Genomic DNA, 12313 nt, shown 5'->3' on the forward strand with positions numbered 1-12313 from the left:
TTTTGGAAGAGAAAAGGCTTTAGTGCTGGGGAGATCAAGGTTTCAATTACAGGACAGCCATTTACCTGCTGTGTGACCTCAGGTGGGTCACTTAATGTCTCTGATCCACAATTTCCTTTTTGTCAAAGAGGGTTAAGAATATCTTCTCCACAGGGCTCATGTGAGGATGAAACAAGAAGCAATGGCAGAGATCTCGCACAGTGAAGTGCAGTGTCAGGCTCGTGACTACTCTTCCCCCTCCCTCCCTCCCTCTGTCCCTCCGTCCCTCGTCCTGGTTACTCCTTGAGACGAGGGATTATGACCTAATTCTTCTGTGGCCTCCAGAGTGTGGAGCATACAGTCGGCACACAAGAACTCTTTCTGCTGGAGAGAACATATTTGTTTGTGGAGAAAGGAAAAGCATATAGGGGTTATTCTATCATTCAATAACATTTTTCTGTCCTATCTCAAACATAATTTCGGTTAATTTTGCCCTCTGCAGAACAGCATTATAAAGCCTGTTTAGATTGATTTAGGACAGTCAAATATTTCATTTGTTTTGTGATTCAATGGGTAGACAAGGAGGACCACTTGTATTTCTAGCCGTTCCTTGATGTTGGTTCTTTCTTCTGGGTTTTCAATCTGCTGAGCTTCCAATCATCTTTCCCAGTGAAGCATCTTTCTTATTTGGGCATCAGGCTTGAGGGTAACATGCTCATCCTTTTCAGAAGCTGGCATCAGGGCTTTGACACAGATGCTGCCTGGGTTGCAGCTGCGTTTGCAAGCAGTGCTAGTTCCTTCCAAGTCCCTGGAGGCACCGCACTGCTCCGCAATCCTTACCTCTATTCTACCTTCACCCTTGGTGCCCACCTGCTGCCCTCTCCAGACAAGAGTTGCTTCCTCGATGCAGCCTTTGAGACATAGGCCCCTTCTCCACTGATCACATGAACTTACCCACTCCCTTTGCTGAACCCCTGTATTTTTTTTAACCTGCGCAGATTTTCCCGTAACACCTCTAATACTTGCTTACGACTGCTGGTCTCTTTCCCCTGACTGTATTAAAAATGTGACTAGCTGGAACATGCTACTGAGTCTGATTCCTGAATCTCAGTGCCTGGTTCACTTTCACGACAACACGTTGGGGATCTATGGCAACCCTGTGGCTGTCACACTCAGAAACTGACCATCAGCCAACCTTCAGCTGCTGAGACAGGTGGAAAATGGTCTTTGCTGACTTTAAGTTGCAGGCTTTCCTTTCGTTGGGTGGATGACTTTAGTTGTAGGTGTAGAACTCCTGCCTCGTGCCAAGCACTATACCAGGAACTTGCAGAGACCTTGTCTCGTTTCCTCATCTGCGAAGGGAGAGATCATGAGTCCCTCCACACAGGTGTCTCCTTAGAACCCAAGGAAATAATGTGTATCGCAGTGCGTTACACGTGACAATTGGAGATCATTATTTAAACATTTCATGTAAAAGTATATATTTATAGAACATATAGACTGATCTAAGACCCGTGATAAATTTACCTGAGTTCAAAGACATTTGTTATAATTAAAACAGGCAAATCAAAACAGGTGCATTTCATGCTTGTTTAAAGAAAATGCTGCAAAGAGAAAATTAAGAACTTAGCAACACATCAGGCACAGAGACCATATGAAAAGTGTCAAAGTGTCTCAGCATTGTGGCCACTTGGATGCTGGCAATTTTGCCTGGTGACGAGGTAACCCTCTCTGTTTTCTACTTTCCCAGGTATGCGCCAGGGCAACGACCACGGCACTCAGTACCGCTCAGCCATCTACCCGACCTCCGCCCAGCAGATGGAGGCAGCCCTGAGCTCCAAAGAGGACTATCAGAAGGTAGGGGCTCCTGGGCACCTGGCCGCTGGCTTAGGCCACTGTGACTAGGTCCAGGTTCTGATTTTAGAGGGGAGTCTGCTGCTTTGCACGTGGAATTGTGTTTCATTTGTGCATCTCTTAGAAATTTCTATCAGCCTCTAGGAGTGGAGGCATTGTCCAATACATGTGCTAAATAAGGTTTTAAGAGTAGGCCTGGGCCAGGCCAGTGGCTCATGCCTGTAATCCCAGCAGTTTGGGAAGACAAGGCAGAAGGATGCTTGAGCCCAGGAGTTTGAAACCGTTCTGGGCAATATGAAGAAACCCCGTCTCTACAAAAAATACAAAAATTAGCCAGGCATGATGGCCTGCACCTGTAGTCCCAGCTACTTGAGGGGCTGAGGTGGGAGGATCGTTTGAGCACCGGAGGTCAAGGCTGCAGTGACCTGTATTGCACCACTACACTCCAGCCTGGGTGACAGAGCAAGACCCTGTCTCAATGTAAAACACTAAAGAGTAGGCGCTTATGTGTTTGTCTTTAGGATCACTCATCTTGATGAAGATACAGCCTGTTAAAATAGGTCTTTTTCCTTCTCTCTTTGTGTCTGTCTCTGTCTGAATCTCCCTCTTTCTTCTTCCCTCTCTATTAGTTTTCCAGGGCTGTCACAACAAAGGATCACAGCTTGGTTGGTTTAAACAGCAGATATTTATTTTCTCACAGTTCTGGAGGCTGGAAGTCCAAGATCAAGGTGTCAGCAGGGCTAGTACCTTCTGAGTGCTGGGAGGGAAGGATCTGTCTCAGTCCTCTCTCCTTGGCTTCTAGATGGCGGTCTTCTCCCTGTTTATATTGACATCACCCTAGTTTTATGTGTGTGTGCTTGTGTCCAAACTTCTCGTTTTCACACTGCCTCTAGTCATATTGACTTAGGGCTAACACTAATGACCTCATTAAACTTAATTACTTCTGTAAAGATGCAGTCTTCAAGGAAGGTCACATTCCGAGGTTTTAGGACTCTAACATACCTTTTGGAGGGAGACACAATTCAACCTGTAATGCTTTCTCTCTATCATAACAGTAAATTGAATTATAATAAAAGTAGTTCTCAGAAATACATACATGATATCACAAGATAATTATTTTCACTATTGTATACTATTTTTTAAATCCTCCAATAGAGATTCAGTTGTTTTAAAAACAGCTTGAGTTGCTTTAGTTTTTAAACTTTGTGATAATGCTTAGATTTTATTTATCATTATATTTTCTGATGTGGATTTGCATTTGACAGTAGAGCTAGACACTACTACAAAGCTAATTCTATTTCAGAATTGTGTAAAAAGTCAGGTATGCAACAGCCCCCAGGAATGAGTGGGTTATCCCTTTAACCCACCATGCAGGCATGGTGACAGAGATTGCAGAGAGGAGGCTAGAACAAGAGTATCCACTGATGAGCAAGTAGCAAGACTTGTGACTCAGTCAGTTCAACTGTGATGAGTGGAGAGACCTGAGGGAGGCACTGACAGAGCCCATTTCTTCCTTGGCCCCTCCTACTTCACTCTCAGGCTGTGATGTCTGCTTGGCCGGTTGTGCTAGGCAGCCTGTGGGATGGGTCCCAGTGCTCTTGAATATGTGCTGGATTTAGCAACTCACTTCTAATTAATGACAGCAGTGATGGAATAGCACTCTGAGACTAGATCATTAAAAGATCGTGGCTCTGTGAGAGCTCTCTCTCACTGTCTGAGATGGTAGGGGAAGCCAGCTGCCATGTCCTGAAGCAGCCCTGCGTAAAGGCTTACATGACAAGGACAGAAACCTGCCAAGAACCACATGAGTGAGCTCCTAAGCCCCTCAACCCCAGTCAAGCCTTCAGATGAGATTGCAGCCCTGCCTGACAGTTTGATTACGGCCTTATGAGGCTTGCAGCCAAGCTGTGCCCCAGAAGCTGTGAGGTAATTAATGAATATTCTTTTAAGCTGCTAAGTTTTACAGTAATTTGAATATACTTATATTTCCATTCTAAAAAGCTTTTATCTATATCTTATTCTTTCTCTTATCCCTTTTTTATAATGGCATTTCTAACAGTGGTAGGCTAACCTGGGCATTTATACGGGTGGTTACACATGTAGGCTCTCACATCAAATTTTCTCAATTCACATGTCGTCTGTGCAATTTATTATCAAGTGCCTGCCACTTAGAAAGCCATATGTCCTATTTGACCTGTGAGGATGAGGGAGACTCCCCATTATCCCCATTTTCCAGATCCTCAAAGACGCAGAGCAATTATCTTAAAATAACTGAAATTAAAGAGAAGTAAGACTGGATGTAGGGAGATGAGTTGGACAGCTGTTATAGGACTCTAGGCCAGAAATGGTGGAAGCTTTGTCTAGGATGGTGGAAGTATGGATGGGATGGAGAGATATTTAGGAAGTAGGAAGACTAGAACTTGGAACTTCACTGGAAGTGGAGAGTCAATAAGAGGGACTGGTCCAGGTCGTGGCTGGTGATTCTAACCAGATTTCTGGCTGGTGATTTTCTGTACAAAGGTACAGAGAAGCAGAGGCAGATTTGTGGGGAAGGTAAGTTGAGTTTTGAAAGTGCAGACAAGGTAGCCATGACATGGGCATCTGAGGGGCTATTGGGAGGAGCTGTGGGCTGTTTCTGCCTTGCGGGGAGGATTGCTGGGACTGCTAACTGGGCTAATGCTTGTGAAACACAGGGCCTACCACACAGTAAATGCCCCATAAACAGAAACCCTTATTATTATTGGGAGTTATCAACTTATATTTGGCAAATGAAACCCCCGTTGCTGATAAGATCACTTGGAAAAAGTGATGAGATAAAAGCAGAAGAGGCCGGGTGCAGTGGCTCATGCCTGTAATCCCAGAACTTTGGGTGGCCAAGGCGGGCGGATCATGAGGTCAGGAGTTCAGGACCAGCCTGAGCAGCATGGTGAAATCCCGTCTCTACTAAAAATATCAAAATTAGCCAGGCATGGTGGTGCATGCCTGTAATCCCAGCTACTCAGGAGGCTGAGGCAGGAGAATTGCTTGAGCCCGGGAGGCAGAGGTTGCAGTGAGCTAAGATCACGCCGCTGCACTCCAGCCTGGGCAATAGAGCGAGACTCTGTCTCAAAAAGCAGAAGAGGGCTTAGTACCTGAGGAACTAATTCCTCCACTTGAGCAGTGGAAGGGGAAATGTCCAACTAGGCAGGACACTGCACTGGGCACTATAGAGAACCATCCCCAACCAAGAATTTTTAAAAAGTGGTTCAGTTGTGTTGCATCCCACTGTATTTAATTACAAAGGCAGTGTTTACAATTAGTACTAAAAAAGTCACGTATGATCAACGCCATCTATAAATTGCCTAATGTAATGATTCATAGGCCTCTAGGGTACCAACAGGAATACCAAGAGATTCTGGAAGCATATTAACTGCCTTCTAGAATACTGGAAATCTGATGATATCCTGGTGTTCGCAGTAAAGGTTTTCAGTTCAAAGGCCAATGCCTTCCGTGTGGTGGTGAAGAGGCTTGCTTACCACCAGATTTTCCGGTTTCTAACCCAATATAGTTTCTACCCTCTGTTTTTAAGGAAACTCACATTGATTTTAGATAAGTGATATCCACAGGAGGTAAAATTTAGGAATTACATAACTAATGAGCTGCTATAATTATTCTTTCATTATTTTTGTAGTTTTTGGAAAGGTTAATCTTGTAGGCAGTTGTGCTGACCAGAAGCTTTCTGGGTGTTCTGTACCTAAGCATAAGGGAATTAAGAGTGTATGTGTATGTGTGTGTGTCTGCATGTCTGTGTGTCTGCTTGGCTTTTAAAAAATCTTTATTTTTTAAAAATAAAGATTGGGGATTCCTGTGCCTTTAGCATCTGGATAGCCATTGCTGCTCACATTACCCCATATAAACTGCTTAATCACCAACTCAGGGGACAAATGTTGTCACATCTCTTTTATGGTTTTGCATAAATAAAACTAGCCCTAGATTCCACTGGGAGATGAGTTGAAAGTTCAGCGTTTTTCATCCTGGCTAATTGACTAAAACACAGAGTGGTGACTCTAGACCAGTGCTTCCAACACCACTCTCCTTTCCGCCATGATGCAGGGGTCTCCTCTGCACTGTCCAGTGGAGGGCCTCTGGCCACATGTGGCTGTTAAGCACTTGAAATAGTGGCTCAGTGGCTCACTGGCTCAGTTCCTCAATGGCTAGTGTGACTGAGGAACTGAATCTTTAATTTAAATTTATATTTAAATGGCCACATGTGGCTGTTGTCTACCATATTAGAGAGCATTAAGGGGTAAGCCTGTGTGTGTGTGCTCATGCCCATGTGCATGTGCATTGTAGAGGGGTGGGGGCACGTCAGCCTGGATCCCTGGCCCTCTACTCTCACTATGGCTTACCCCAAGAGCATGGGACCACCATGGAACATGGGATGCCATGGAACATGAGACAGCCATGGAATATGGGCCCTCCTGCCCCTCAGAGATGCTGCACTGGGAACTGCTCTCAGCCTTTCCTTCCTGGAGACCACAGTATGAGGGTCAGGTTGTTTTCCTTTTCAGGAACCAAAGCGTCTCTTTGTGTATCCCGTCTTGGTGAGCACTAGGACTAACTGGACACCCACGCCCAGGTGACCACTGTGATTTTTATCTTAGCTTAGCCTGAGTCCCATAGAAAGCAGAGCCCAAGCCAGAGGCTTGTGTGAGGACTTACTGTGATGTATGGTTCAAGGGAGCAGAAGTAGGGAGCAGGGGACTGCAGAGGAAAAAGAGGTAGAACCCATACAAGTTAGCCCCTGCCACTGGTAACCAGTTCTTTGAACCTTATGAAATGACCAGGCCTTCAGTGAAAGATAAGGAAGCATGTTTCCATTGAATGCCATCACCCATAGGTTCATTCTGCACTTCTGGGGTGCACATGTGTGAGCTCAGGGTACTGTGAGCCAGAACAGGATGCAAGAGACAAGAGGCACATGGTGTTGAGTGTAAGATTGGGCAGTGCAGGTGCATGAAAGCTGCACAAAGTGAATGGGGGGTCCTTGCAGAACTGGGCACTATGGCTGGCCTAGCAAGAGGCAGATGAAGCCACAGGGATCTAAGGTGGTGCATGAGCGTCCTCTGGTACCACCATCTCCCCAATCCAGGGAAGGCAGCCAACTGCAATGGCTCAGGAATGATTTGCCATGGTGGAGTGACTTTCTGGCACCTCTGATAGAAGCGAGAAAGAAAAACAGTTCAATTTTAGCAGGGTGCATCCTGCTACAATCATATGGTGATATAATATGTACTTTTATATAGATTATATAACATAATTATGTATAGTGTGCATATTTAACATATAGCTATATAATGATAGTAATATTAGAACAGCAACAACAGTACCAACAGAGTACTTACTACATGCTAATCAACCACTGTGTTAAGCATTTTACACAAGTGAAGTCAGAAGTCATGTACAGATGTTAGATGTTTATCTGTATATGTACATATGTTTAGCTGTAGATGTGTATCTCTCTATGTCTTTATATGAAGTTGAATGCATTCATGTATTTATGTGGCCTTTTTTAGTTTTGAAGCTTGAGTGAATTTCTGACTGTTCATTCAGTTGATGTAACTGGTAATACACACACACATTACAAAATCAACAATTTGCATATGCCTGTGAGAGGTGATGTTATTAGCTTTGATACCATAAAGAGATTGATCTGTGCTTTAACCTTTACCTTAAAAAGCGATACAGTTTCTAATATATTCACAAATGAGGAAAACTGCCGATCTACCCAATTGCTTTATCCACTCATGGAAGGACAGCAGGGAGCTGAAAAGGTGACCCCTGGACTGGGCTTAGCTGTGTTTTATATCTAGCGTAGCTCAAAACAAAATCCTCAAACCACAGAGGTATTTAAGGTAAGGAGGGTCATTTCTTAACACTACTGGATTAGGGTCTAGAACTCTGTACTCTTGTCAAAAACATTTCATTTGATTTCTAAAAGTGGGGAAATTCTGTAGATGACTCATTCTGTTCATTTTATATACACTGCTTTCCTATTTAAAAGGCCTGTATTTCTGGCCCCATCACTACATTCGGGAGATTTGTTTTCTTTGATCCCTGGTGGGACCCCTACCCACAAACTATAACGTTGACTTAGGTTACTAATTTAATAGTCTTCAGTAGCCTGCCCCGAGTGACCCCCTAGTAACCAGCTTCTTCAGCAACTTCTTTATATGTGAAGTTTGGAGTGACAGTACTGCTTACCACAGAGCAGCCATTTGAACATAAAATTAGCTGATTTTATCACAGGGACCAATTGTTGAGCTAATTAGATGTGCAGTACTGCTGAGGAGCCAGAAGCCAAAAGTGATTTTCCATTGAAACTGTGGTTTTCTGCAAAGTTGGCTGGGTTGTGGATACCAGCCTCACCAGCAACTATGGGAAAGGAAGGAAAACTGGCTGAAGAAGTTTGCTAATTTCTAATCAGATTAAAAGAGGCAGGAAAGCCTTAAGGAGGAGGATGGAGTCTTGAGGAGTGAAACTTGAACTTCGCTGACCTTGAAAATGCTGGATTCTGCTCACAGAATTTGACAGCTGCTTCATGTCTTTGGTGAGCTGAAGACTGCATAAAATGTAGGAGAGTGTTTTTGCCTTTCAAGGAGAAGACATAATCTTTTCTTAGCCTCATTTTTTAAAAAAACATTTTTCCTCAAACCTTTGGTGGAATTCTTTGCTTATAGCATTAATTGGAAGACATCATCTAAGGTATTATTCATTGTTTTTGTATTATCAAATATGGACAGTTTACCTCCCAAGTAAACCCATCATGAGAAACATCTCCCAATATCCTAAAGTGAATGTGGCCTCTGGTAGGATGAGGGTGGTTCACATGTGATTCTTCCATCCTGAGAATGTGACTCCAGCTCTTTTAGGAATTAAATCTTTTACCACTGAGAAATTACGTTTCTTGAAATGTGAAAGAGTGAATCTAAAGAGCATTCTCCTAGACACATGACCTAGCTCCTTCTCCCAGCTCTTCAAGTTTCGTGATCAGTAAGCACAACGCTTTCTCTAGGTATTTCTTTCATAAAAAAGAGAGAAGAAAAGCAGTGTTTTCCTTTGCATATATTTTAGAGTATATTAAATTCTAATAAGAATAAAATGTTTTTGGAGTCAGTGTTAAATTCCCCACTGCGTTTCAAATATAGAACAGTGTTTTAAAGGCTGTCTTTATCAGTCTGTCAGTGTGTTGTCTGTCTGTCTGTCCATCCGTCCATCCCTATCGGCAATATATAGCCACAGTCTTAAATTTCAACTATCTAGCAATTTATTATCTATCATCTCTGTGCTTGTTTATACTTAGTACAGGGTCATGTTAAAGAAAAATACGCACGGTAAAAGGTCGAAAGCAATATGCATATAATGAATGGGTTCCAGCTAGCGTTTTTTAGAATAAAGGTTCAGTTTTGATTATTTAATTTTCTTCCCACTTAGATTCCAGCCAGATACTTAGTGACTCCCTACGCTCTCCAGTTCAGCCCTGACAAATTTTGGTTTGACTGGTGTGTGTGTGTCATCGGGGAGAGTCAGGAAGGAAGAAGACGGTGTCATTACCGAATAACCCACCTACTTGTGCTACCACTGCAGTCATTGCTCCTTTTTCTTAGCATAGTTTGAATGCTATCTCTACGGTCTTTTTTTTTTTAGTCTCATTGACACTCTGTCAATGACATTCAAATTTAAGGTCCACAACTACCCTCTTGGCTCCAGATCCCAATAGCCACCTGTCTACTTGTTATCTCCACTTACTTGTCAACATGAAAAATGCAGGTTTGATTCTTGTCACTCACCGTAAACAAGCCCCATGGCTTCCTCCCCGCTCCCCGCTCATGGGCAACCTTCTTCATCGGGTCATCGTTTAACTTGCCTAACTCAGCAAGATCCTCAGAAGTCATCCCTGACTCGTTCCTTCCCCTTGCTTTTTCCCTCCAGGGAATCACATTAACAGATTCTACCCCCAAAAGACATCTCCACTGTGCCTGCTTCTCTCACATGTCCACTCTCATAATTTAAGCCACGATTATCTGTTCCTGGACCACTGAACTTGTTACCTCTCCATGATGATGACCACCCACATAGGGCAGCAGGGTGATCTTCATCAGTGTCACTCAGGTCGTCTACTTTCCCTGTGTCGAAGTCTTCCATGGGATCCCTGCTATGTTTGGAATGAAATCTAAACTCCTTAGCATGGTCTATCAGGTCTTTCAAAGTCATTTCACCATATTCCCATGAGACATCTGTAACTTATAATTAGAGAGCCTAATTATCACAGTGTATCTAAGACATAACCTATGATTCTTGCCTAAAGTTCAGAACCTTTGAATAAGGCTCAAACTTGAACAGAGAACTGGGGACTTAGGATGAACACCACGGGGACTCAGGAAATCTTACTGTTGTGCAGGAACATTGCAAAGAATGGTTTTATATTTCTTTGCATTTCAAAGTTGATCCCTGCATGGACCCACTATTGTCACCAAGAGACCAAATTCGGAGGCTCTGGACTTGCCGCCAGCTTGAGGCTATGCTGTATATTAGGAGGAAGGATTAACCATGGTGTGCTTGACCCTAAAGCCTATCTTGCAAACTCTCTTGACACCAAAATTGCTAACTATTATGATCATACAACAGTATTTGGTAGGATTAAGTCAGTGGGTGGTACATGAAACTGTCTTCCTTTCACTAACTTGCCAAATCTCTTACTTTTTGTCCCTGTATTCATATCCTATAGCTACTATGACAAATTACCACAAACCGGATGGCTTAAAACAACAGGGATTTATTCTCTTATGGTTTCAGAGGGCAGAAGCCCAAAGTCAATTTCCCTGAACCAAAATCAGGGTGCCAGCTGGGTTGTGCTCCCCCAGGGGCTCCAGGGAAGAATCCCTCCCTGCGTCTTCCAGCTTCTGGTGGGTGCCACCATCCATGGCCTGTGGCTGCATTACTTGAGTCTCTGCCTCTGTAGCCACCGGCCTCATCCTCTTCTGTGCATCTGATCTCATCCTGCCTCTCTCTTAAAAGGACGCTTATGGTAGCATCTAAGGCCCACCCAAATAATCCAGAATAATCCCCCATCTCGAGATCCTTATTTAACCACATCTGTGACATTCCTGCCATATAAAGTAACATTCACAGGTTTTAGGGATTGGAACATGGACATTTTGGGGGAGACGATTATTCAGATGACGGCACAGGACCCACGACCCGGCCTCCAACCTGCCACTGTCATGTGTCCACCCCAAAATGGGAGACTGAAATTGGGGATTCTTCCCCAGGCTGCTTAGGAGAGGTGGGCCTTGTTCACTAGGTGGAAGCCCATCTGGCTTGTCCTGAACCCCAGAGCACACTCAGGTTTTCCAGTGAGGATGGGGTTTGATTTTCTCTCTCTGAGGGTCTTAATCTAGTTTTTAAGAGAGGTGAAAATTTACAAAAGTTTATCCCCTTGCATACATCTCTACCTTCAAAAAAGACCCAACTTTACTGCTATTCTACTTCTAAAGTAAAGTGGCATACCAAAAATAACAATAGAAAAAAATAAATCCTAAGAGCTAGAAGGATATTTGGGAGAGAAAAAAACTGTGTGTGTGTGTGTGTGTGTGTGTGATCAAAAAGCATCTGGAGGCAAGAGTGGTCTAGCATTCTCTTAGTCCTTACTGTCTTTGAGACCTCACTTAATTTCTCTGATACCAATTTTAAAATTATCTAAGTGTGGATAACAAAATTTCCCAATAGGTTTGTTATAAGAATTAAATGTGATATATATATACACACACACATCAGCATGCAGCAGTGACCCAGTATACATTGTTGAAGCTGAGCCCCTTCAGTTTTATGATCCAGAAAATAGTTTTAATTATGCCAACCCAAATGAGAGAAATTAAATATACCAAATGAATATTTAGCCATGCTATTACCATCATAATATAACTGGACCCGATAATTCCCCAGCAAGAGGTACATACAGATCCTTTGTGTTTTCTTTTCAACATCTGTAGGCTGAAAGTGCCCTTTTCTCCTTATTCTCTCTCCACTTTCCTCAGTAAATTAATAAATTACCTTATCAAATATTAATTCTCTACAGATTCAATTGCCAGACTTGCATTACAGTTGCTTTAAACAAAGCTATCTGAGGCGAGGTCTTGTGAACTTGTGGTAATAAACTGTCCCACGTACAGTCACAGAAGCTCACATGTGACACATGATCTTTTCTGCAAGAATTTCCTGGGAACTCTCCTCCCATTTTCTGCATTAAGTAAGCTTACAGGGGGCTCCTGTCACCCGTGTGTCCCCAGTGCCTGGTGCTGTGCTTGGCACTTAGTGATTGTCAACAAATATCTGTTGACTTGGGCTGAAGTAATGTAGCATATGAAGAAGCCCGTTTTGTTGCCCCTTGTTATGGACTGAATATCCATGTCCCTCCAATTTATATGTTGAAGCCTTTACC

General features: G+C 43.3%; 1 protein-coding gene across 6 annotated transcripts in view; it reads left to right on the forward strand.

Moving 5' to 3' along the window:
* MSRA (methionine sulfoxide reductase A) overlaps positions 1-12313 on the forward strand; it is a 370749-nt gene that overhangs the window by 259227 nt on the left and 99209 nt on the right. For all 6 annotated transcript variants that reach the window (XM_032265429.1, XM_032265428.1, XM_032265430.1 and 3 more), the window contains one exon: positions 1730-1836. In XM_032265429.1, the coding sequence (XP_032121320.1) occupies positions 1730-1836 (107 nt within the window). The remainder of the gene's footprint in view (positions 1-1729; positions 1837-12313) is intronic.

Source organism: Sapajus apella, unplaced genomic scaffold (assembly GCF_009761245.1).
Source record: "Sapajus apella isolate SASKATOON/1434 unplaced genomic scaffold, GSC_monkey_1.0 scaffold150, whole genome shotgun sequence".
Classification (NCBI taxonomy): Eukaryota; Metazoa; Chordata; class Mammalia; order Primates; family Cebidae; genus Sapajus; species Sapajus apella.